This window comes from Fusarium flagelliforme (genome assembly GCF_020744385.1).
Source record: "Fusarium flagelliforme strain FIESC 12 MPI-CAGE-AA-0113 chromosome Unknown B0J16scaffold_1, whole genome shotgun sequence".
NCBI classification, from domain to species: Eukaryota; Fungi; Ascomycota; class Sordariomycetes; order Hypocreales; family Nectriaceae; genus Fusarium; species Fusarium flagelliforme.
This window is the reverse complement of record NW_025763503.1, coordinates 5,979,861-6,005,300: the sequence shown is the minus strand read 5'-3', so window position 1 is coordinate 6,005,300 and position 25,440 is coordinate 5,979,861. Positions and strand designations below refer to the sequence as shown.

General features: G+C 49.3%; 5 protein-coding genes across 5 annotated transcripts; 2 read left to right on the top strand and 3 right to left on the bottom strand.

Annotated features, from left to right (window-relative positions):
* Nucleotides 1–725: 725 nt before the first annotated feature.
* Nucleotides 726–2,262, top strand: B0J16DRAFT_260937 (Dihydropteroate synthase-like protein; the record flags this gene model as incomplete). The annotated part of the gene is made up of 3 exons (XM_046123259.1): nucleotides 726–977; nucleotides 1,033–1,241; nucleotides 1,299–2,262. 3 exons carry the CDS (start codon nucleotides 726–728, stop codon nucleotides 2,260–2,262), a joined length of 1,425 nt encoding a protein of 474 aa, XP_045989869.1.
* A 221-nt stretch (nucleotides 2,263–2,483) lies between these two features.
* Nucleotides 2,484–3,418, bottom strand: B0J16DRAFT_36603 (uncharacterized protein). The gene has a single exon (XM_046130068.1). The coding sequence runs from the start codon at nucleotides 3,209–3,211 to the stop codon at nucleotides 2,705–2,707; it is 507 nt and encodes a 168-aa protein (XP_045989868.1). The 5' UTR covers nucleotides 3,212–3,418; the 3' UTR covers nucleotides 2,484–2,704.
* Nucleotides 3,419–6,078: 2,660 nt separating this feature from the next.
* On the bottom strand, nucleotides 6,079–8,107 carry B0J16DRAFT_36562 (uncharacterized protein). The gene is made up of 2 exons (XM_046130032.1): nucleotides 7,940–8,107; nucleotides 6,079–7,671 (listed from the first exon to the last, which is right to left on the bottom strand). Exon 2 carries the CDS (start codon nucleotides 7,650–7,652, stop codon nucleotides 6,201–6,203), a length of 1,452 nt encoding a protein of 483 aa, XP_045989867.1. The 5' UTR covers nucleotides 7,653–7,671; nucleotides 7,940–8,107; the 3' UTR covers nucleotides 6,079–6,200.
* A 9,809-nt stretch (nucleotides 8,108–17,916) lies between these two features.
* B0J16DRAFT_330071 (uncharacterized protein) lies at nucleotides 17,917–19,815 on the top strand. Its single transcript, XM_046126403.1, has 2 exons — nucleotides 17,917–18,252; nucleotides 18,446–19,815. The coding sequence occupies exons 1-2, from the start codon at nucleotides 18,168–18,170 to the stop codon at nucleotides 19,750–19,752; spliced, it is 1,392 nt and encodes a 463-aa protein (XP_045989866.1). The 5' UTR covers nucleotides 17,917–18,167; the 3' UTR covers nucleotides 19,753–19,815.
* B0J16DRAFT_360204 (P-loop containing nucleoside triphosphate hydrolase protein) lies at nucleotides 19,814–24,931 on the bottom strand (the record flags this gene model as incomplete). The annotated part of the gene is made up of 14 exons (XM_046129680.1): nucleotides 24,138–24,931; nucleotides 23,676–24,040; nucleotides 23,415–23,631; nucleotides 22,631–23,364; nucleotides 22,410–22,583; nucleotides 22,201–22,363; nucleotides 21,801–22,148; nucleotides 21,628–21,748; nucleotides 21,500–21,571; nucleotides 21,399–21,449; nucleotides 21,289–21,353; nucleotides 20,525–21,236; nucleotides 20,097–20,477; nucleotides 19,814–20,039 (listed from the first exon to the last, which is right to left on the bottom strand). Exons 1-14 carry the CDS (start codon nucleotides 24,901–24,903, stop codon nucleotides 19,814–19,816), a joined length of 4,395 nt encoding a protein of 1,464 aa, XP_045989865.1. The 5' UTR covers nucleotides 24,904–24,931.
* Between the last annotated feature and the right edge of the window lie 509 nt (nucleotides 24,932–25,440).

Below are 25,440 nucleotides of genomic sequence, written 5' to 3'. Positions count from 1 at the left end.
GAAGTTGCCTCGGGACAAAAGATGCTCTTAACAATTTTGTAGCTCTGCAGCTGCTTTAATTGTTAGTTCAGACGAGTTGACATGTCTATATCTTGCTTATCAGATAAAACTGAAAGTCCGTTACTCTGTTACAATCCTTGCACTTAACAAAACCCATACCCTTAGTCAGTCTTCATCTTTGACATGTGCTTGGTGCTAACGTTGGAGTCTAGAGGTAGGTAGTCAGCACGACTCGAGACCCCGTGACACAATTCTTGATGACCACATGCAAATGAAACAAAACCCATCCAAGTAAGCGGGAACCTCGCAAAACCCGTTCAAAAGCCATATCGACGATTAGCCACTCTCGATTCACCACCAAAGTCCACATTTGCAAGACTCAGTCAGTGCTTCAAGCTTTCGCTTCTAAGCAAAACCGTTGGAATTGCTATACCCACACCCAATGTGCCGATAACGCAAATTTTCGCGGCTTCACTCCAACGTTCCCGAACTCACTCAACACCAAGTCTCAGGCCGCAATGTAGCAGCAGCGAAACCTCACCATGAGACAACCCTTTCTTTCATCTCGCTCGCTCGCTCAAAGCTTCAGAAGCACACGCCATAATGCTTCTCCCAATTCGCTGCGGGCTTTCGCCACTGCGTCGCGAAGCTCATTGACGTCAACGCGCCCTCACAAGCTATCTCTCATCGCGGCAGCACGCCCACGCTCACTTGCGCGAAACACCATGCCTGGACTCAGACATAATGCCTGTGGATGTGCGTCCGCTAATGGAGGTGGTTGTGGCAGCAGTGGCCCGCGCAAGAGGATAGCGTATATTGCGCTCGGGAGTAATATGGGGGACCGAGTTGCCGAAATTGAGCGTGCGTGCAACGAGATGGATCGTCGTGGAATCAAAGTCAAGAGAACCAGTAGTCTCTGGGAGACGGAACCTATGTACGTTACCGACCAAGACCGCTTTGTCAACGGTGCGTGCGAGGTATGTATATCAAAATAATGTTTGTCGCCTTGTGCTAGCTGACAAATCTTACCAGGTTGAGACAGAACTGGAACCTATAGCTCTTCTGGACCAACTTCAATCCATTGAGAACGACATGGGACGAAAGAAGGTCATCGATAAGGGCCCACGTAACATCGACCTCGACATTCTGCTCTACGGTGACGAGACAGTCGACCACGAGCGTCTCAAGGTCCCCCATATTGGAATTCTGGAGAGAGAATTTGTTCTGAGACCCCTGGCCGAGTATGTGTTACGATGATTGATAAACACGGAACAAGGTATTCTAATGACGAATCGCAGACTCATCCCAGCCAAATCACTCGATCCGAGAAAACCATGGAAGCTCATCCAGGATAATCTAAATGAACTGCCTCTAGGCGAGCCCCTCTCTTCCATGACGCCACTCTCTGCAAAGGCAGGATCTTTGACGCCTCTGGCTGGCAAGAGGAAAACTCATGTCATGGGTATTCTCAACTTGACGCCCGATTCTTTTTCAGATGGAGGTCGTCATGATCGGGATAACCTCGCCCAGACCATTGTACACATGGTCAAGAATGGAACGTCTATCATTGATATTGGCGGCCAGTCTACTGCTCCTGGGCGACCAGAAGTTTCGGCCGAGGAAGAAGCATCTCGTGTTGTGCCTGCCGTTGAGCTCATCCGCTCACTCCCCGAAGCTCATGATGTAGCTATCAGCATCGACACGTATCGTGCATCCGTTGCCGAGCAGGCCATCGCCAGCGGTGCGGACATTATCAACGACGTATCTGCCGGCATGCTAGACTCTAAAATGCTCTCTACCGTTGCCCGCCTTCAAAAAACAATCTGTCTGATGCACATGCGCGGCACATCACAGACCATGACAAAACTAACCTCGTATCCAGAAGGTCTAATCCCCACCTTGGCATCTGAGCTTCTCTCTCGCGTAGCAGCGGCCGAGGAAGCGGGTATCCGCCGGTGGAGGATGATTCTGGACCCGGGTATCGGCTTCGCCAAGACGGGAGAGCAAAACCTCGAGATATTGCGGAGGCTGGAGGAGCTTCGGTACTGGCCCGGACTAGAAGGTCTTCCGTGGCTCGTAGGCTCGAGTCGCAAGGCCTTTGTCGGAAAAATCACGGGGGTCACGGAACCGGCGCAGCGGACATGGGGAACGGCGGCGACGGTAGCGGCGGCGGTACAGGGCGGTGCGGATGTGGTGAGGGTGCACGACACGGCTGAGATGGGGATGGTGGCTAAGATGGCCGATGCTATTTGGAGAGCATAGACTCGGTAGTGAGTGCTAGTGTCAATATGCGACCGGTCAATAGAAGCGAGTGTGAGGTGTCGAGGTGTCGAGGTGTCGAGGTGTCGAGGTGTCGAGGTGTCGAGGTGTCGAGGTGTCGAGGTGTCGAGATGCATAAATGCATCTAAGGAGAGAGGCAAATGAAAATGGCGCAGACTGAGCAAAAGCTCATTGACAGACATTGTCCATCATATCAACATTTTCAAACCAAACCATGTATGTTCAGCTTCCTGCCTGGATCATATCATGCCTATCCACTTTGGCTCTGACTCTGACTGTCCGTCTTACCAAACTTGGCTATTCTGTCACATATCAGAATCGCCTGGTCCGTCTGCCTGTCACACGACCCTTGCCCTGGCCTGGGATTACCCTCTTTCTCACCCCAAACGCTCTGAAGACTGGAGATTGTGGCTGGTAGCATTTCTTATGCCTCTATCATTGTCAACCGGCGTCCGAGGAAGGCCTCATGAGCGGAGCCCCCCAAGACTGAATTAGGTAGGGATGCAACCAGTCCTTCACCGGTGTAGGAGGCTTGCATGAGCCTCAAATCCAGGGTCGGACGATCGATACGTACAGTACGTAGATTTTCTGCATGCGTGTACCTTGTTCTGACTCGCATTTCTTCCCGCCTTTGTATTCTCTTTTTGCTTTTGCTCTTGCTTTTGGGTAGCTGACATGTATCTCTGCCAAGCCTGCGTGATGTCTGAGAATGGTTAAAGAATGTACATGACTCTGTTGGTTTTCCTCTTTTTTGAATCTCGCTTAATGTGACCAAACGGATTCTTTCCAAGACCGAGAGCGAGGCCGAAGAAAAGGCGAGAACAATGGAATGTAAAGAGACAACACATGTCGATGGTTTTAGGACAAGAACAAAAGAAGGACTCGCGCTCTCGTCTCTTCGGCCTCTGATGGTTGCCGCGCCGCGCCGCATATGCACATGGCACACACATGCATAGGGTATGGTATGTACTGTACGTGCACATTACAGTACATTTCTTGTTCTTGTGTAACCCCGGGGAGATGGAGGCTTGCAGAAATTGTCCGCTCTCGGTGGGAAATGGATTCATCGACCGGGTACTCGGTGACATGGAGGTGAGGGGTAAGATTGCCTGCCTGAAAAGTACAGATACCTACTTGCCACTCCATGATGTCTGTACCTGAAAGAAGGAAGGAAACTGCTAGGCAGTAGCTGAGGTCTTGTCTTGTCTTGCTGTCACGATGTTGACACGCTGCAGATGCTCCAGACATTGCAGTAGGCTATCGTTTCATGAGCCAAAAACTCAAAAACACTCAAAACACTCAAAAAGGCTATCGATCCTCCCACATTCATCTGAATCTGCATCTGTCAGCTGTTGAGTGACGTAGCAATGAGACCTGGGCTTGATCGATCTTCCATCGTCTTCTGTTTTGGTAATTTGTTGGCCCATCTCGTGCACAGTATACTTTCCCCAATAAAATATACTTTCGGTAATAATCCTAATCGAGATACGAATTAAAGCAAAGTAGCATTCTCTCGCTTCCCCTTGTCTCTCGCCTGGCGCACGTACACACAACAGTACCCTTACCTTACTCGCGTATTGTATCACAGTACCTAGTTTGATTTTCATCCAACGAGTCCGAACCAACAGCTGTCCACTACTGTACCTGAACATCCCTCTCCCCTCTCACGTTGCTTCTAACCAACTTGCTTTGAGTTACTCGTATTGTACTCCCAACAATCCTAATTTCCTGTATCTTTTTACCTGCCAGTGATTAAATTCTCCGAGTCGACTCCACTATCCAGCCCAGGCCGAATTCCTCACAATAGCGTCGATCTCCACCCAAACCTTCTTCCGAGGTACTGTGTCACTTGACTTGACTTACCTTACAATGGTTGATCATTTCCACTTAATGAATGCCATTCCATCATTTTGCATCCTTCCCCTGCTTTTTACGTCTAAGGAGCTTTGATACTAAATGTGCAATGCTGGTTCATAAACCGTCTACACCCGCTTTGTCCCCGGTCTATCGTGATCATAGCTCCATATCAATTACTCCGTAGTACTGTTAATCTCATTTCCGTAGCGTGGTAACATCAGCTAACTTGACTAATTAACTTAGACTACAACGTCAAGGCACTTGACGTCTCGTACTGTAGCGGTCCGTCCCCTTCCCGCTGGTAAAACGTGTTTAGCGTGCCTAGATTAACTCTAATCTAACCCAACAGTCAAGCCCAGCCTCGCCCGGTCAAGCCTCAACCAACTAGACTAGACTACAGCCCCATCCATCATGTACTGAACTTTTGGTATTGCGGATACGCATATTCATGCATGCATCATGCATTGAATAAGATTGAGATAAGAGTGTGGTGCAGGTAACAAGGCTGGGTAAGGAAAGGCATGACAAGGGTATCGGTATAAGACACTCGTCACATCAATTGCACCACACTCATTACACCCCTTGCTCTTACCCTCACCTGCCCTCACTCTTGGTCTTGGCCTTGGGTTGGATCTTGCCCCCGGTGAAGAGCAGAACAGAGTAATGTCCAACTCAGGGATATCGTTGGCTGTCACATCAAAGACTGATCCTTTGAGGCTGGTTCGGCTTTTGCCTGTTCTCGCTAAAAAGAGACAAAGTTGCGAATCACTCACTGCCATGTTCCAGGTCCACACCCCTATCACATTCTCATGTCTCTTCTCGCCTTCAATGCATGGAACACTCAATGAATCAAAGAGAAAGAGACAGAGACAAAGACAAAATAGAACATCTGTAGTCTAGGCCTCACCATGTCGTTCAATTCTCAGCCACGGATCACCTTTCTGAAACACGCGCTATCTATCCATCCCCGAGGTCCCTGCATGCGCTGCATCTTAGGTTGGGTTGTACAATACCAGTACCGTACCGTAGTCTAGCCTCTGGTCTAGTCTTGTCTTGTGCAGTAAGCCGGATTCTCATTCAACGACTAAGTAGAGCATGGGTACTGTCATCTCATCGCCGCCAATCAATGGCAATCTTTCATTCGATATGCAAATGCCCTCTTGATCTGGATGCTATTACCCCCGTACTCTTGACTGGTCTTCCTGTCAATATCCCCAACGCCAGTTTTCTTATTCCATTATCTCGTTCCCTCCATGAGATCACATTTGTAAGCGCCCAGCGGAGAATCGGTATGGCTAGCCTCGTCACCAGTCTTGACCCATCGTCTCGTCATCAACACTAACAAATGCGACAACATCCATGGCCGGCAGGAGCCTGCATCCCGGGACCACTGATGGAGAGAAAGGACAAACGGGACGATTAAATTTAATACAAAGCCAAGCTCATGAAATATGGGCCACAAGAAGTAAAAGTAAAGAAAGAAATGCACGCGTCCCGGGTATCCTTCACAGCAAAACAAACAAAACCAACCCCCACAGCGTCCTCACGGCCCTGAGCTTGTTGTCTCCCACCTCACCTCACTTTTGTTGCCGTTGCCGCTGATGTGCTGACTCGTACATTCTCACCATGTTGTTTTAGCTCGTCCTTGACAAACTACTGTATCTCATTTTGCCAGCTCCAAGTCGTACACGTCGTTATGTTTCCACCTTTCTCTCTGTTCCCCTCCACCTTGCCGCACCTGAAGCCATTTTCGTCGCGGAGTGTCCACTCCTTTATCGAACGACCGAAAGTTTTGAGAAAACCATGACCCAAACCCCATACTAATGCCAATGCCGTACAAATGTCCTTTTCGTACCTATGCTGGTAGTCGTGCCGTAGTGTCGCCTCCTTTTAATCGTTACGTATTTTCCAGTCCCTGTGAACTTGAACAGATGTTGATGCCCTAACGCCTTGGTGTGGTCTCTAGTACCACTTGTTAAAGTGTTTCGTCCCATGCTCGCTTATCCGGAATGTGTGAATAAGATAAGAGGCCTGATAGTCTTTGGGAGCGATGGGAGATGACACTATGTCATGGTCATGTTGATTCCTGATGAAGGAATTGGATAGTAGCCGTTCGATGTTGCTTTGCCTTCGAAAGGCCCTGGCGGGCGATCGTTCATCTGGGCTGGCGGGTGAAAGATGCTGGGAAGAGCAGCGCCGTCGTAGTCAGGCTTGATCTTACTGCTAACATCCATACCTGTGGCCATATGCGGCACGACATTATCGCGTTCCGTACGAGGGTTGAACAGATCAATGCGCTCACTCTGCCCTTCATACATTGGACCTGGGTAATATTGATATTCCCGTGTAGTTCCGATCGCTTTGGAGTCCTCTTGAGGGATCATAGATTCGGGTGGGATATCGTGGTGACGAACACTGTAGAGGCTGCTGCGGGCATCGAATCCGCCAGGGGTGTAGCTTGGCCCGCCCATCATGGGATTGCTGAAGTCAGCCATCCCTCCGACAGTGTAGCCTCCAAGGTTGCCTGAAGATCCACCTGGTCCACTGCTTTGGCTTCCCCGCCTGTCGTTCTGGTAATGACCCGGCGAGCGCCCCCGGACGATCATCTTTGCAGACTTACGTGTGGCTATCTTGACAAACTGGTCGCCACCACTCTGGTTCCCAACGTCGCCCCAGAGCTCGACAACCAGCTGATAGTACTGCTGGGCAGCTCTTCGTTTGCCATTGTTTTGCGTGGCTTGCTTGAATTGAATGCGCTCAAATGTATGCTCCGTAGGTAGTTGCTGGCTGCCGGGTTGAGTGCTGAAGTTGTCGGGATATACAGGACGATTGGAGACGACCGAATCCGTAAACATACCCATATGGTGGTGATGACTCGCCTCACGGGGCTTGCTACCCAGTCGAACCTTTTCGGGTTTCATTATAGGTCCCTTGTCACGCTTTGGGGTGTGCTGCACCAACTCGATGTTGTGTGACTCGTTGTCAGAGACGACCGCTGAGATAGACATGGCGAATCCGTACACTTGGACCGGCTGTGTTGAGCCGGTCGCAGTATACTGAATGGAGACGCTCGGTATGTGAGGGCTCAAAGTATAAGAGCAAATACATGAGAAATAATTCCTCCGGTAGCATGTCCATTCGTTCTCTGACAGGAAGAAGCCTTTGTCGATTGTTCCGTTGATGTCAACCTTGACGGGTGTTCCAGCCCCGTCGTTGTATTGGAGGCTTCCCATCATATGGACGTTGTGCAAGGGGGGGATGGTGTTTCCCGAAGGCCTGTTGCTGTATCCGCTCGAGCCCATGCTTGGGGCCGAGAAAGCCGTGTTGGGGCTGGTAGTTGGCGACAAAGGATGCCTTCCTCTAGGCTGCGTGGCAAAAGAAGGAGACCGTACAGAATGTTCAGAAGGCCTCCTAAACCCTGGCGTGGCAGAGGTGTACTGCTCTCGAGCACTGATCTGTGGACCAGGGTGAGGCAGGCCTGGGGTGCGATGTGAAGGGGGATAGGGATGTGCCATCCCCGTCGTGGAAGTGGTGCTGCCGGTAGCAGTCAGTTTCTACTCTGCACAGCTCGGAAGAACTCGTCGTTCAGGAATGTCATATCAAGCCAAACCGAAACATTGATTGGAAAAAAGGGTGAGTATCAAGGCTTGGATGACAGTTGAGAACAAAAGGTGAAGGAACAAGAGGTGTCAATGATATGGCGTGCAGCTGCAGCGTGATTTCCACTTTCAGGTTTTGAAGTTGACGGAAGAACGAGCAGAGGCGTAGAAGCTGAACGAGAAACAAGAGAAATACTACTTACTTGGAGCCCAGGCGAGAGCGGACGTCTATGCCTGGGTACAGATGATGATGACCAGTCGGCTGAGACTGGAAAAAGGCACCTCCGTCCTGAGGGTACTGCGCGGCGGAGCTGAGAACTGGCGGATGGAACAGGTTTAAGAGCGATGAGGGCTGGGAGGGCTCTATCGTCAGAGAAGTACTGGTCTCTTGCGGGTATCTGGCGCCTCATCAGCAAAACGGCCTCAGGCTGACCAGTTAACAGAAACAACAGAAGAAGCAAGAAGCGATAATGCTGGGTGAAGAGGTAGGCAACGGCAACTGCACGGCACTGGCAGTTGACAGTGGCAGCGACAACGGCAAAGGACGCGGCCACAAAGATGCTGTATTGCCATGCCCTGGAAATACAGTGTTCCCCGTGTCACAGCTTGAGGCGCACGTCAGGTAATACTGTCGGCCGTTGGTGTGCCACAAAGCTGCCGAGCAGTTTTGAGAGGCTGCAAGGACAGCCTATGCAGCAGCTCACGGCAATGGCACTAACACTGACACCGGCACTGACGCTGGCTGGCGCTGGACGTTGACACGGGGCGGCGTGCAGTGAAAGTGAGATATGTAGGCAGGTAATAGATGCAGCGCAGTGTAGTGTAGTGGGCGTGTGAAAGGACAGAAAGAGTAGGTAGGGAGTAGCAGTAAGCAGAATCTCAAATAAGGTAATAGCAGTGCAGCCAGTGAGCGGGTACGATAGGGAGGGAAAGGTGCTAGGGACTAGTTTCCGAGCAAGGTAGCGAAAGCCACACCCCGGGCGTCCATGTTGAACAAAGACAGCAGCTACCTAGTTGCCCATTGCGTTGACCAAGCCACCGAGAGGGATCCGAGTTGACAGGCGGCCGGCAAGCAAGCACCGAGAGCCTGTGAGACAAGCACCGTCACTGACCGACTTGGAGATTTTGAAGACGAATGAACGTCGCAGGGGTTTGCTCCGCGAGAGTAGTAATAGGGAGTACAAGTGAAAGAAGAGCTTAGAGGGGGGAGGTTGAATGAGAATGTTGCGTAATAATTAAACAATGGGGACTGGAATGTTTGACCATAAAAAAAACGTAGACAAGGCTGCACTCGCTGCCTATTAGCTCAACCCTGCTGCAATGGACCCCTGTAGATCTATAGAGTACATTTGTGTGAATAAGGTGAGTTATAGTAGGCAATGGGCCACTCAAAAAAATGGATGGTGAGGGGATCGTGAATAAAACCCGTCCCTATATGATGGTTTCACAAATCTGTGGGGGATGCTCGAGAACAGAGACAATGATGATCGGGGTCAAATGAACTGCAGGTGGCGGACCATGACACAGATAGATAGTAAAAAGAAAAGCAGAATGACAGGGGTGCTCTGTAGCGAGTCAAGGGTTGACAAGAGATAGTGAGTTGCCAACGCCCGAAATGTCCCTCACTTTCAGGACTTGCTAATGGCGCCGCAAAAGTTGAGGCCAGCTACAACAATAGCTGAAGTTATGCATAGGAAACGGCAATTGTGACGCGTGTAAACAGGGGAATTATGATATCTCAAAAGTATGTAGTGGGTAAATAGGGAACTCCATCTCAGCCATTGCCGTCAGCGACATGGGTATAGCTCAGAAAGCTTAGCCTGGTTGGTTCTGATGACATCTGCCCCATTTCCTAGCTCGCAGCTCGCGAACAAACCCGAACCACTCATCACCAAACAACCAGGGAAATGAATGAGTGAAACCCGAGTGGCTTAACGGATTCCGGCAAAGAAACGCCATAGGTGAAAGGCCATATTACAGCATTCGAGAAAGAAGCCCCATTGAGTGATGTGAAGAACACGATAAGAAGGGTAGAGGAAAAATGAGCAAAGAGTAATGACTGACCTCATCTCTCCAGTATGTGTTGCCATGTCCATGTAACCCATGGTGGGCGTTGAAGATTCGTAATCCTGTTGAAGAAATTTGGTATTAGCACTTGATCGACTAGTGTCAAGTTTGATCATTCTTGATAGTTGTAGGAGTCGTTCGATTCTTCGCTTCGGTAAGGATATAAATCTGGCGTCGAAAGAATAGCTGTAAACCATTGTGTTAGTCAAGTTCATTAAGCATTATTTGACTCTCGTTCTCTCCTCCAAAGCAATGTATGTTTGTTCGACTGCTATGTTTGTATATCATAGCTCGCCTCGTTTGCAGACTTGCAATCACGTCCGGTGGAACTCGGGAACTCCAAGCGGACTTTTTCCTGTGGTCAAGATCTTCGGCTTGCCTGCTCTGCTACACTGAACACAAAGCACGGAGTGTAGAGTATGACCGAGAATAACATCGCGCCCCGGATAGCAATCCCATTTCTCGCAGGAAATAACACTTGTTTATCCGTCTTGACGAACCGCTTTAATCTCCGAGTTACTAAAAGAAACCCTCGTCCATAACGCAATCGGTCTACGACAGAACGCTTCTAGACAAAGCCCTTTCGAGGCTAGAAGTGAAAGCAGGTTCGCAGATGGCAAAGGTAGCCACCTTACCTGGCACAAGCACGGAGAATGAGAAGTAATAAATGTTAGGACCAAAGAAACTTTGATACATACCGTAGGAAAGAGAAGGTCCCGTAATTCACAGCTCTGTGCGCCCACCATTCACAAGTAACATATGATCCAAATGGAGGTTGCTTAGAGCCAATGACCCCCATCTGTGACCAATATCAAGGTGCATCTTACCTTCGGAATTTGAGGATTCATGCGCACTTCCTACTTGACGGTCTGTTCTGAACCATCAAATGAACGTCTTTAATCGAAGTTGTTGGTCGAACCATAAAATCAGCTGGCCATTTGAAGATTAGCAGTGTATTCACAAACAATCTCTGGGTAGTAGCGTGCTAAGCCTCAAGGGATCTGAAAAACATACCTCAGGTTATTCGAGCCAGACTTTCTCGTTATCCTCGTCTTCGCTCTTGATAAAGATGACACCCCTTCCTCGTTCTCTTCTCGGACCTAACTCTAAGACAGTATCAGCTTCAAGTTGCTTCGGACTCATAGTCTTGGGAAATTGAGGCCGCCATTCTGTGAAGGAAGGAAGGCAGATTTTGTGAACCTGAAAGACACTCAGGTTGACTCGAAGAGGTAGTGACCGATTTCACAATACAAGCCGCTGCCCCATGGTGCATGCCCACCTCCTTCTTCTGGTAAAGCAACAATGTTCGCCCATAAACTAGGAACAGTAGCCCGTCTTTGTTGCAACCGCTGATGATATCGATGCTTCTCAAGAACAGGGCGATACTCATGAGTACCAAGAAACGGCTTGAAGTCTTCGAGATCCGCCCCAACAAGTGACGAAGGAGGCGCTTGCCAGCGATTCGATAACGAACAAAGGGGTTGTAGTAAGTGCCGAACTCGAAAACAATAATCGTGTCTCACCGTTGCCTTACTCATATGAGTATTGTCGTGTTTCCCTCGATGTTCCAACAAATAGAATATTCAAGATGAGTTGCTCTCGTCGGGCTCGGGTCGGGTGATGGTAATGCTCGTCGAATATGGTGTCACAGACGGGAAGTGCAGTGTTGAAAGCGCAAGCTGCCAGAGATAACAGCTACAGACAAGACACAACCGCGCGAGTGCAGGATCTGGCTGTCTATATACCCACGGTGTGATTTCAAGTGGTAGTGGCTGACCTAGGATCGTACAGGAATGTATTGAGAAAGCAGAGTCAGAGGCTTCAGGGGGCGGTTATGGGAACGCGTAGCACAGGAAAAAGGAAGAGTCGAAGGGAAAGAAGCTAAGTCCTAACCAGAAGGTCTGCCGAAAGCTTCGAAGAAATAACAGCAGACTCGGGGTCACCGGCTGGGGGCAGGGACTTCGAATGAAAAGGGATTTGAGGTTGTGCAGAGCCTGAGACAACGGGACGTAGACATGCAGTTATGGACAGCTCAAAAGCCCCGGTACTATTGTCAAGGTTGACTTGTGAATACCTCATGTATAGTTTAATTTGCTTCCGCGGTCTCATGAGCGGTGTGTCGCGCCCAACAACCATCGATGTCGAGCCGTAGTGGAGAGTCTTAACATCAACGGAGCTCACGGTGACAATTGGAAGCAGGAAGCCGCAAGCAGGTGCAGGGCTATGCTGCAAATCTTTCATAATTCTCGCCATCTGGACCAAGCAAAGCTCCCCAGAGTCCTCCTTGAGTGTATTCCCGGTTCAGCTCACGGGCCGCAGGGCGGCAGCGAACACTAATCATCGGAAACAAGATGCATACGCCGAGGCTAGTCTCGATCGATAGTTTCAATTCATTGTATACCTCGTAGCTGGTCCAGTGCGTCTTGGAAGATGGACGTAGAGATCAGCCTCGGAGCATAACATAACAACGCCTGTAGTCTTTGTGCTTCAAGTATGTTACGGCCTTGGACGCTGCCCTGAGCCTGAAGATCAGTATGATCCACTCCGGGCGCCAGTACGAGTGCAGGAGTATGCAAGCACCCGGCCGTCAATGCTTCTACGATGCGCCACAAACACGGGCTTTGATTGGAAAAGGCCTTGCTTTGACGAAAGAAAGACACCAGAGACGGAACACTGCAGACCAGACCAGGTTTGTGTGGTGGAAGGACAAAAGCCAGCCACTTGGATCAAAATGTGCCTGAGTTCTGAGCAGTCTTGTCTCTGATACGAAGTCGAGATGCATCAAGAAACACCCCACCCAAAGTTGACATGAGAGAATTAACGGCGTGAACCGCTCTGTTTAATGCCGAAGGATATGGCGTAGTGATCGACCAGTTGTCCCATGTATGTTCGGGGATTTTATTTACATCAAAGCGCGGTGAGGGATGGAAGCATCAATCGCCAACTGATCAAGGCACCGACCAACCATAATTGACATGGCACCCTCAATCGTTCAAGCTTTCGCTTCTGTCAGCCCCATACACACACGTCGATGGTCGGGTGGCTTTCAACCCCGGCAGCCAAGGACCATGACATGCTAATGCTCGACATACAGGTCTGGAGTACCTGTAAGGCGAAGAATGATCGGCAGACCCCTGTCAGATGTCCAGGTTATGTTTCAGGCCCTGATGGATCTGGTCGTCCTTACACAACGACACGTGAGGCCGAAGAAAGGTTTCATCTCCACGCACCGCGGATGCGGCATAACACGTCTTGGACAGCAGGAGACCGATATCTATGGAACCGTCAACCAACGGTTTATTGGCGGCAGGCTAAATGCTAGGACCAGGGCGATGCCGAAGACTGATGTGGAGAAGGTCGAAATAAAGGGCTCGATTTCATGATCAGAAGTTCCGAAGGGGCGTTGATGAATGCGCAGCTTATGAATGAGCCAATGAGAGTCCTCCATACCCGAAGTGAGGAGAAGGGGGCGGCGCATACCCATATCATGGTCCAAAGACTGATGACATTGTGTAGAAGACGACGCGGCAGAGGGCATAGGCTCGCGAGTTCGCCAGTAAAATGACATCGGGCCATTTGATGACGGCGTTGATCGGGGCCCGCCTAGCAATGCCAGAGCTGACTGGTAGAGTCTGCAGTCCTCGTGCCAATGTAAAGGCAGCTAGCTATCTTTTCACAAGGGGCGTTCAAAAGCATGAATGAAGCCTGTGGTATCGAGGGGCCGGTTTAAAACGGTAACATGTCATTGCTTTGTCTTCTGAAGCAGGCCGACGGTACGAGTAAACGAAGACATGGCGAATGGGGATGAGGGGCTGGCCTTGAATCGGATCGGGCCGTCCACTAAGAGTATTTTTCATGCCAACGGCTATGGTCCGCAGTGTATTGTTGTAGCCAGAAGGGGTGGTGGAACTAAGACCGTTGGAAATGTTGCTACTGGTATCAGACGCGTGTATTTGCGCCAGTTGAGAATAAAAATTTGGACCGTTCGGCGCGATTCCAGCCAGATCTTTGTGTGATGTGACAGTTGACTGTTTTCAGACTTTGGAGTCGATCAACCTTTCTTTTGCTGCCCTTTTTTGCTGATTGAGGCTGAATACGGCACGATCATACTGCAGCTTAGGAGTAATACGAAATCCAAGCAGGAAATTTGGGTTAACTCGTCAGGTGCAGTATAATTATCAACAGTGGTGCTGGCAGCCAATTGATGTCATGCAGCTGAAAAAGCAAGTCAGTGTTGTACCCAGAGACAGCAAGGTGTTGCACACAAAGACCGCAGGTAGGTTCAGGCTGCAGCTGCCAATACGGCAACGACACGGCTCTCACGTATGAGGTCTTAAACAAGCAGAATGGGGACATTGTTCATGACCGTCTTGGGATGTCAAGGGTGCCTGCAATTCTGTGGGATACACAGCAAAAGCTGGCAAATCAGCAAAAGCCAAAAGACTTGCGTGCATATGGCCCAGCTAGGGCCCAATCTTCTGGGCATCCGATCCTAGGGTATCGTTCGTGTGTACAGTACAGCACTCCTGATCTTGATTAAAGCTGCAAAGCCATGGCGGATGAAACGTTCGCTACCGCAAAGTCAAAGCTCGGATGTCAAGACGGTGAGAGGCCGCGAATGTGCCACGCTCTGAGTGGATGAAAAGAAAGTGACGGGCACGCCAAACATCCTGTCCGGGTGGAAAATGAGGGTGCATGGGTGGGCAGACGCTGAAGTTTGGTCCTTCAGCACAGCAGAGGTTGGGATGGAGTTGAAAGGCGCGAAGTTGTCACGCACGCACGGGCGGTCTTTCTTGACCGGTCGAGCCTCCTTCTATTTCCATTTTGTCTGGCGCCTACCCTGTCTGGCTTGGCTGATCTCCGATGGCCATGGCCTTGTAATGCTATTGGCTGAGTTGGCCATGATGGGAGTTGGAAGGCACAGTGCGATACGGTACTTGCTAAATGCTCCGCCATTCAGCGCCCCCGTTCTGTCGCCTTTCACCTGCCGACTGTCAATGGCCGAACCCATGCATGGAACGGGGGACTCCCCGCTCCCCGCTTCCTCCACTTGACCCATCGCCCCTGCCAATTGATTAGGTATCGCACCTTCTACTGTAAGTTAACCTCAACTGGTACCTTGACGCCTCCTTCTGAAGATCACACCCGCATGCTCCGGGAAAGATGTTTATTCAGTCCTCAGCTTTACAATCAACAAACACTTCTTGCCGAAATCACGAAGCTTTTAGCATGTTCCAGAATGTTTTCTGGTGGAGCACCTGACGTCGGTTGCTCTTGCCATTGATTTGTCAATTACATTGTCACTATTTGAGTCGGCTGGACCATCTGCCGATTTCTCGAAGGCTTTAGACGAAGAGGTTCCAGGCCTGGCTAGATTGGGCACGGAGATTGCCTAGCTGCAGGACATACTCTGTACCAGGAAGATGGAAAAGTAGACAGCGAGATCCAAGATGAGGTTGAGAAACCCTATGACATTGCAGGATCCTCTCTGGAGCCAAAGTATTCCTGTTGCAGAGCCTAGTTAAGAATCGAACTGGTTCTTTCGCAGAAGCATGCAGTTTGCGAGGCAGTACTTGTCCTGTTTTGCAGGAAGAACGCACTAGATCGTTATCATGTTGCACCACGCTTGTCTGATGCAGAAGCAACACAAAGTCAAGAAGAAGGTGCAGCTAATCATGATCAAGACATGTTTCCACCTCAAAATTCGCCTGCAATGAGCTTGTTCTACTCCTGATCGGGACAAGTGTTTCATAAGAAACAAAGAAGATGGATTTCAAGAACCATTCCTCTGTCACTCTCGAATCGAACTAGACCCAGGCCCCAGTCAGAAACTCTGGAAGAGAGCAGGGGTATGTGTCATATACGCAGGAAAAGATACTTGCTTTCCTGGTCACAAAAGACGACAAACCAGGAGTTTCCCAACTAAGCAGGCTTTACACCGTGGGATGAGTTTTCCCCAGTCAATTTGTACCCGTGCAGATCTAGCTCAGGTGTCGATCTGCCTAAGCTGCTCATGACAAAGCCAGGTTGGTTTGTCACAGCCTTGAATTCTTAAGCATACGCAGTCAAATCATTACAAGACACACCATGATAACATTTGCGGACCATCGCCAGCTCACATCCATCCTAGAATATATGACATGATAGAATAACAATGAACTACTTTTAGCTCTTCCGGGGTAGCTCAGCCGTCCTGCTCCTTCAAATCGGGGTTTGAGGTGACATATTGGCCAAATTTGTTCGCTTCTGTTTTCCGAATTCAGCACTTTGTCAAACCAAGCCACTCGAGCTAACTTGAAAAGCAGGAGTATGCTGCAGAAAGAAGGCCTTGGCCAAGAAATGGACCTTCTGTGGTGCTCCTTTCTCGCGGATGCTTACTTGGGCCCGCGATGGGGAACTCTCCCGCAATTTGAGCATTATCCAAAAGCCCAGGCCCTCTTTCAAAAGGACTTGCTTGCTGTGAGACACGAAAGAGTTGGAAACACAGATCAATGTTCATTTGGTAACCAATAGATCACCAACCAGGGGAATTGCTGTACTTAAGCATGGCGAATGAAGCTAAGTATCGCACCTCTGATAACACCTCGATGCGTCTCTCCCAACAAGTACATCATCGTGGATCATTATACATTCATCTAAAATTTTCGTGTTGATACGATGCCTTCCAGGACTTTGCCGATTAAGTACCTTATAGGAACGTCATCGATTGCCCAATAGTACGAATGAAGAGCTGTTGTCACCTGGTAGTGAAGCCCACAACTGTGTTATCTTCACTCGAAATCCAATGACGGTATCAGAAAATGTATACTCATCATATCCTAGTTCTAGAGATTGTCCACCCTGGGTGGCGGGAAGGAAGTTGTGTTACCCTCCAGCTGCCTTGATGAAACTGGGTGCGCAGCTATCCACATTTCACGGCACCTTGCCGATGAACGATTAAACAAGCATCAGGCATATCAACCGCCCATCTTACTCATTCTGAGGGTATAGACCCTATCACCAATGGAACGTCGCAGCAAAGAACTCTAATACCAATGGATAATGTGAAGAATCTCACGCGTCTGGGGGGGCAAACATCAAGTGGGCACATCGACGGTGAACAGCAGTTTTCATGAATAGCTGACCGAGTAAAGGTCACAGAACGATGTATCCTTGCATTTCTCATCCTGATGCTTGAATTGAAAGCATGCAGGTTTCCGGGGTCTATCCAAGATCCTTGATGGTCTTGTACGCGGCCAAGCCTCTTCAAGATGATCGTATCAGATTTTTTACGAAGCATGCATTGATTGACATGCTCATGACCTGACCTCTTGCAGGAGGCAGGACAATATTCAATCAGGCAGGACATTAGACATTCTGACGATGAGATAAGAATAGCCATCATCAAGGGGTGAGTATAAGTCATGATTGCGATTGGTGAACGAGACTAAAGTCCCGTACCTGGATTGGCCCAACGGATCCGGTGTAAGTCGGGAAGAGAAGCATGACATTGCGTTATGCACATCATCGCCGGGGGGGTTGATCATGGAAGGCATAGGCAGCGGCAGAGGCAGAAGCCACAGCAAGTAAATGCACGAACACAGCATTGATTCTAAGTAATCCTTGGAAGGGTCTTGGCCTTGATTTTGATAAAATTAGGCAAACAAGTTTGCGGAGCGTTCGTTACGGAGTACTGTCTTGAGGTTTGTTGGCTTACATGGATGGATTGACTCATGGTTCCAGGCTAATCCCCGTACTGTTTTACCCTAGCCATTGTCTTAAACTCGAGACATGATTCTATATTGTTTGCTGCTGATATTGACAAGAAACTACCTGGCTTTGTTGATTATCAAATTGGCTTCATCTATGAGGCGATCTGTTACTGAAACACTTGACTACTTTATTGACCATCTGCTAGATGTCCCTGGTGTAAGTGGACCGAATAGAGTGCACCCACTAACTATTAGGGGTCTTGTGAGCTCTATCGGCAGTGGCTTGGCGGACTTAGAACTGCTCCAGACTAACGTTAAGGTGTCCGCCCTGTGGAGTCATACGCTAAACCCACCTCAGCCTAGGCGCCACTGGAATAATAGTCATCCACTAAAAGATGACGATGTTACCTGAGCTGGAAGGACTCATGAGGGATCCATCTTTGATGACTCTATCAATACTCTTCCATCATTTCTCGGTCAAATCTACCATTGCCACGCGACAAACACCCAGGCAAGGCAGTCAGTCAGTCTCTCAGTCATCGATTTGACTCATCGAGACTGATACACGATCCTAGACAAATAAACAAATACCTTCACCTCGACGTCGCACCTTTCTTCTCTCTCTTCTCTCTCCCACAGCTCGTCGCAAACTGCACGCTCCTTGTCCCCGGGCATGCCGAAGAAAAGGAACCACATCAAGTCCTTCAAGCCAATCTCAACGGCCACTCCGTCTTCTTCAACGTCGAATAATACCTCTGGTAAGTACAGCTGGTCCGACACAATCCTGACCCTTCCATCCTAATCGCAATCACGATCGCTACACCCCACCTCTCTAATCGCCCGGCCTCCGACCACCTCTCGGCTCGCTTCCTTGCCTGTCGAACACCCTCCCATCCCCCTCATTTCTCCAGACCGCGTGGTAGCCAGAGTCTCACAAGTAGTGCGCAGCAGACAAGCCCTCCCGAAGCGTCAATGAGTTGCTAGCAAACCTGCGTCGTACCTCGATTAGCCCCTCCGCCGCCTCCCAGTCAGCCCTGCCTGCAACTGCTCCAAGCGTACCCCCGTCCATCAGAGAGATCCTCCAGATCCCAGACACACCGGCCCCCGCTCCTCGTCGTCAAGTCCGTCAGAGATTCGATGGCAGTGGCAGGAGACTCCCTGCTGGCCCTCCTCCACCGAGGAGCTGGGTCTCCCGCCAATTTACGGATGCCACAACTGAGGCCTCCTCGAGCCAGTCGCGGTTGAGTGCAAGAGGACTGGAAGACACTTGTTTACCGGGAACTTATCTTCCTGCCCGTGGAAGTCTGATAGACATCGTGCTGCAGAAGCTTGCATACGACTGGGCTTTCCACCGTGTGTACAATCAGTACCATTTGTACTTTGTGCCCAACCATTTGAAGGCAGCCTTGATCCGCTATGTTGGAATAACCAGCGAAGATGGGCTCTCTTTGAGTGATCTTAAACTCATTCTGTTGCCGCCACCGGATACCTTTGGCGAGGATGAGCTAGATAGCTTAACGGCTTCGAACTTTGAAGTCAACTACCTCGATCTTTCGGGCTCCGCATGCCGGTCAATCAGACTCAAAGACGTCAGTGACTTGCTGTTCCCCGCCAGGGAACAGGAACCTGCGGAAGAACTGCAGGAATCTTGGGATGTATCCGAGGCTATTCCAAGCCCTCCACGATCTTTGCTGCCCAACCTCACCCACCTCTCGCTAGCCTTGCACCCTCAAAATAGCTCATCAGCATCATGGAAGCATCTCCTTACCTTGTCTTCCAGACTTACAACACTCACACATCTGAGTCTGGCCTTCTGGCCCGACCCATGCTTGACACCACGGTCTCGCCTGGCCACCGTCTCCTCCCCGCAGGGACATCGTATTCCTTACGGCGGGACGAATCTATATTCACATGCAATTGACCATGATTGGAGTGAGGCACTACTAGTCTTGCGCACACTAAGTAAGAATCTGTATGCGCTTGAGTTTCTTGACCTCACTGGCTGCTGTTCTTGGCTCCATGCACTGAGGGCTGAAACCGGTCATGACTTTGTCAACTGGGCTGATCACTGGGGCAAGATCACCGAACTACGTCTCCTTACAGGGTGGACACCTGGACCTGACGCGCTGCCGTCTGAGAGAGAGAAGTACATTGAGGCTGTCCAAACGGCGAGACTTGTTGAGAAACACATTCGAACGATGAGAGCGGGCAAAGGAAGGTTTATTGTTGTAGAGCGCGACAGATTAGACAACTTATAGACAGCGAACCTATAGAAAGATATGCACAAATGATGTATATGAACAGCAGTTTCCAAATTGACTATGCCACAGAGCGAGGTCTGGCTGACCAAAGAGCTTTAAACTTGCTGTTCGAAGCAAGAAGGTCCTTTGGCTTACCGATCTCGACGACGCAGCCTTTTTCCATCACAATTACGCGGTCAAAGTCGATGATAGTATTGAGGCGGTGGGTGATGGACACGACTGTATGTTCCTTGAACTCGTGCTCGATGATGGTTTTGATAGCTTCCTCGGTCTTATGGTCCACACTGTCGTTTTGTCAGTTATCTCCAGCTCCCAAAGTGATGATTTGGTCATCCACAAACCTGCTGGTAACTTCGTCAAGGAGAACAACATTTCCATCATGCTTCCTTAAGACTGCTCTTGCTAGGAAGAAGAGCTGCTTCTGGCCATGACTCAACATATCCTCGTCGAAGGAAGCGTCCAACCCCCCATACTGTTCGATAGCATCGGACAATCCAACAAGGCGGAGCGCTGCGTTGATGTCAAGTTCAGAGTAAAGATCTCGTGGGTCTACATTGTGTCGAACGGTGCCAGGCAGGACGAACTGATCCTGCGTGAGCGTGATAAGGCGGCTGCGAATAGTATCGCGTGGCAGTGAAGAAAGAGATATTCCATCGATAGTGACGCTACCGGACGAAGGATCAAGAAGCCGCAGAAGTACGAGGAACAAAGATGATTTACCACTAGATGCAGTCAGTTAGGTGTAGGTACGAGGGTTGGACATACTAACCTTCCTGTACGACCGCAGATGCCAATTTTCTCTCCAGGCTTGATCTCCAAAGATACAGCATCGAGAGCGCTGACAGTGTCTTCCTTTCCATCTCCATACGATGCCGTCAAGTTGCTGACTTGTATACCACCCTTATCGGGCCACCGGGTCGGCGGCTCCTGCGTCTCGCCAGGCAAGTTCTCTTCTCCAGTGTCCTCAGCAAACTGCTTGATACGAGCGACAGCGCCGATAGATGTTTCGATCGACGTCCAGAACTGAATGAGCAGGTTGACAGTCTCGCTCAACGAGATAAGCTGAACGAGTGATACACCCGTTAGACCCACGTCAACTTCACCGCGAAGACGAACAGCGAGTCCAACAAGGAGTAAAGCGAGACCCGCGGTCGTCAGATCGAGGACCAAGACGAGCCAGCGTTGAACAATCATAAGAAGATAAAATGGTCTTTGGGAGCGGTCGACTAGGGCGTGGTTGGCTTCTATGATGGCGTCGCCCCAGCCGAAAGCACGTATAGTTGCTAGACCTGATAGAGTCTCGAGGAATTGTGTATACAGAGGAGCTTTCTCTTCGAGGTCTAAGAGACGGAGTTGACGGGATGTTCGAAGGTAGCCGCGCTGGAGATAGAAGTAGACTGCACCTAGGAGGGGGAATGTTGCTGCAATGTAAGGAGTTGAGGCGGCAAGGAGACCGGCTTTAGCGATGGCACCAAAGAAACCTATTTCATTAGTACAGTTTCTTGACTGAGAAGCTGTGGGATGTTGACTTACTGGCGAGAGTTACGACGAGGCCCAGGGGAAGATGATTATCAACCATTCCTATATCTTGAGAGAACCTAAAGATGTCAGTATCTGGCCGTTACCTAGGGATTTAATCCTACCTCGTTGTGATCGAACCAAGATCTGTCGTAGTAAAGAGTGACAATGGTGCCCTAAAATATCAGCATAAAATGTTTCGAGATATGACAGATTATGAACTGACCGAATAACGGTAAACAGAAGCCTCTTGTGCAGAGTGATGCCAGACTTTGCCGCTACCAAGACAATGACAAACCTGGTTTCTAGTTAGCCTCTGATATCTCCATTTCGTCGGATGTCTCAGGTAAGTACCATATAAGAATTGCAAACCAAATGACACCCATGATCTGCAAGGCTGCATAGATGCCAAGGTAGTAACCTGCTCGGTCGTTTCCCTTCTCATTGTCGTCGGTCCAAAACTTGAGCCAGATTGCTGGAAACCAGTCAGCATTGTCCCGATATAACACTAATTAGACTTGACAGACTTGGAAAGCTCTCGAGGAAAGCCCAGACGATCTCAAGTCCTAGAAGGGCAACCATAAATAGACCACCAGTGCTGCTGAAGTAGTAACGATACACTGTTGAGTCTCCACGTTGTCGGCGCGAGTCTTCCTGTTCGTCCTGCTGTTTGGAGACTGTTTGTTTAGGTTGATTGGTCTGTTCGATAACATCCTCTTCAATCGTATCCTCCGAAGCTTCGTATGTTTTCTTGCCTTCCAACAGAGATTGCACGTATCCACCAGCATTCTGAAGACTACGGAACGATCCTTGTTCAGAGATATTTCCTTCTTTGCTTAGACAGATGATATGGTCGGCGGCAGGCAGGAAGTTCGCTGCTTGACGGTCAGCCACGAAAATACAGGTACTAGTTATAGGTTAACTCACCTGATTGAGTAGCGAGAATAGTCGTTGTTTTCCACTGCCGCAACAGGCCTTGCTTGCCAAAGAGATTCTCGAATATTGCCTGTGCAGTCTGACTGTCTATTCCACTGAAGACATCGTCAAGAAGAGCCACTCTTGGTTGTGAGTAAACAGCTCTAGCCAAAGCCTAGAAGGTCATTATCTAGCACCATACTCTTTAATTTGGGACTTACAACTCGTTGCTTTTGACCTCCACTGAGAGCAAGGCCTTTGCTACCGATAACAGTACCGTCGCCCTGCGGAAGCTGACTGAAATCCTTCTCAAGATCACAAGCTTTGACGACCTTTTGGTAAAGTACAGCATCGAAATGGCTGTGGCCAATGATGTTATCGCGAATGTTTCGATTCTGTTCGATTAGCATAAGATAGCAGAGTAAGCATTGAGTGAACGTACCAGAAGCCAAGGACTCTGCTCACACCAAGCCACACGTCCGCTATGAAGACTGACTGTTCCGATTGTGAACGGAACTTCTCCGAGGATCGCCTTTAACAGAGTGCTTTTTCCTGATGCTACTGGACCTAGAAGAAGAACAAGTTGGTTGTAGTCGACCGTAAATGACAAGTCTTGCAGTAAAGGGCGCTCTTCTGACCATGAGATATTGGCGTGAGAGACCTCTATGGCAAAGCTGCCAGCATCGGAATCTTCTATAGACGGCAAAGTGGTCTCTCTTAGCATTCTCAGCTCAATAGAGTCGGTCTCCACTCGAGGAGATACTGCTGAGCTTGACCCAGACCGTATCTTGCGAGGGTCACGTCGTGTTTCTTGGACCAAGAATTTCTGGATCCTCTCAAACGCGCCCAAGGCAGCACTCATATCAAGGATAACCTCAAACATGAAGAACAACGGCTGTGCAAGAAGGATAATGAGTGATAGTGCAGAGAATAGTCTGGTAGCATCCAGAGTCTCAGAAGAATTGGAGGCAACCCCCTGGAACAGAGCGAATGCCACCACAGGAGACATCATCAGAGGTACTTGAGCAATGGCAGACGTAACGCTGCTGACAATTCTGAAGGGCCTTGAAGCTCTGATCTCTTCAGCTCGAAGGTTGAGGATGGTATCTGAGAGATTTTGAGCTAGACCGGAACATTTTATGCTCTTTATATGACCGATCATGGCTGAAGTGATGCCTGATACATAGTTAGGATACAGGTATCAACTCGAAGGAATGAGTACGAACCAACGCGTTTCTGTGTTTTCTCCAGCCACCCTATCTGGTACTTGCGTGCAAGCGGTGATACCAGGACAGTAGCGATGAGAGCGACGAGGGAAACGATGATGGGACCAGAAGCGGCGTACCCGATGTGAGTACTTAAAAGCCAAGTAGCTATGCCAAGCTGGATGATGTTTGCCCAGAATTCGTGAATTTCCCTAACGGCTCTCACAATAACGTCAACCTAGACATATTAGCCTACTATCTAAGTATCGCCATAGATCTTACATCAGAAGACATGAGAGTCACAGCTGCAGAGTCGTCTGTGGCTGTAGTGCTGAGTCCAGTAGCTTTGGAGAATACCGCAGAGACAAGAACGCCCCGTAGAAGGGTAACAGAGCGAGCATTGCGATGCCAGTAGAGCGCCTGAGAAAGAGCAATGCCTATGTAGACCAGGCCATATGCTCCAATGAGGCCATAACCGATGTTGATTGGTTGAGATGTATCATCGAGAAATACAAGTAGTCGATTGAGAATGAGCGGCTGGCATATGGTGAATGCTAGAAGCGCCAGGCGAGGAACAATGACCGCAACGATGGGCCATCGTAGAGTAGAGATGCAGCACAGAATAAGGCGGTGCTTGCCGGCCGGAACTAAGCCAGCATTTAGTACATGGACATCACAGAGAGTAGTTGGAATATAATACTATCTAAATCTATCTGAGAAAGGAACAAGGAAAAGCAGACAAACCTTTTTGGTTGTCCCAATACCTCCAGAACCTGCCTATCAACCCTGCCGAGCCCATGTCCTCATCCAGCTCAAACAAATCCATCGGCCGAAGTAACTTCCGAAACCCCGTCAACAGCAACGGTGCCACCCACACAAAAACGGCCCGGGCATAAAGTCCGGCCGTGACCTCGGGCGAGTGGACCCCGGAGCCGGAGACAAGGTACGGAGCTTTGCTCCACCCTTCCGCAACGACGAGTATCCCCTTGAGAACAAACGCCGCCGTGAAAATAGCCGGAATGGCCACATTCACGGGGACGAGCCAGAGGGTGCGAAGGAGCGCAACATCCAGGAGCAAAGACACGGCGAAGAAGACATTCAAGAGCGAGGATGGACGAGCAGATTTGGAATGTTCAGCACGGGAGAGGATACAGGACATCAGACTTGAGGCAAAGGATACACATGCAGCGGCAATGGAGACGCGATCTAGACGCGTGTTGGAAGGGCGAGGAAGAGTTGCCCAGAGCACGACAAGCACGAGATGAAGAATAGCCAAAAGGACGATGAGAGTCAGTTTGATGGAACGAAGACGATGGCCGGTGACTTTGACGGGAACATTTCGGAGACGGAAGATACGAAAGGGGGCGATAATAAGTAGAAGAGAGGCTGGAACAAGCACAAGAATGGATTGTTCAAAGACGAGAGTAAAGTCGAAGCCATCACGGCATTCGGGAGGGACGAAGGGGCCAAAGGAGGCGTCGATGGATGGAGCACAGTTAGTAACGTTCATTTTAGTCACTTTAAAGAGAGGGTTGAAGATGAAAGAGGAGAGTGAATACGAGAATGAGGGGAAATAAAGGAGTTGTTATTTATTTGGTATAGTTGTTGCTATTAAGGGCGTGACTGATAACAGACGGAATAGGAAGGTGGTTATTCAGCTAAGGATGCAAACATAACAATAACAAGAAAGCAATAACTAAAACACCAGAATAGATATAGAATAAAATGAGTCAAATAATTAAAATCATATAAATTGAGTCAAAGCGCCATTTTTATTTCTAAAAAATTGACGATCTCTTTTTTCAACGTGGAGAAGAGGCAAGTAAAGCCAAGCCGAGTCAAGTCATCCGGCGTGAGTCACCTGTGATACAATTAGTTTATACTGTAGTTACCTAGTGATGCACTAAAGAATCCAGAAACTACAAGCCAGCGACATTGGATAGAACCAAAAATGCAGGTACAGGCAAGAAAGATGCTATTAATTCTATACACTGTGTTGGCATAGATATTTATATCGAGAGAATATTAAATACATTCGATTTAATCA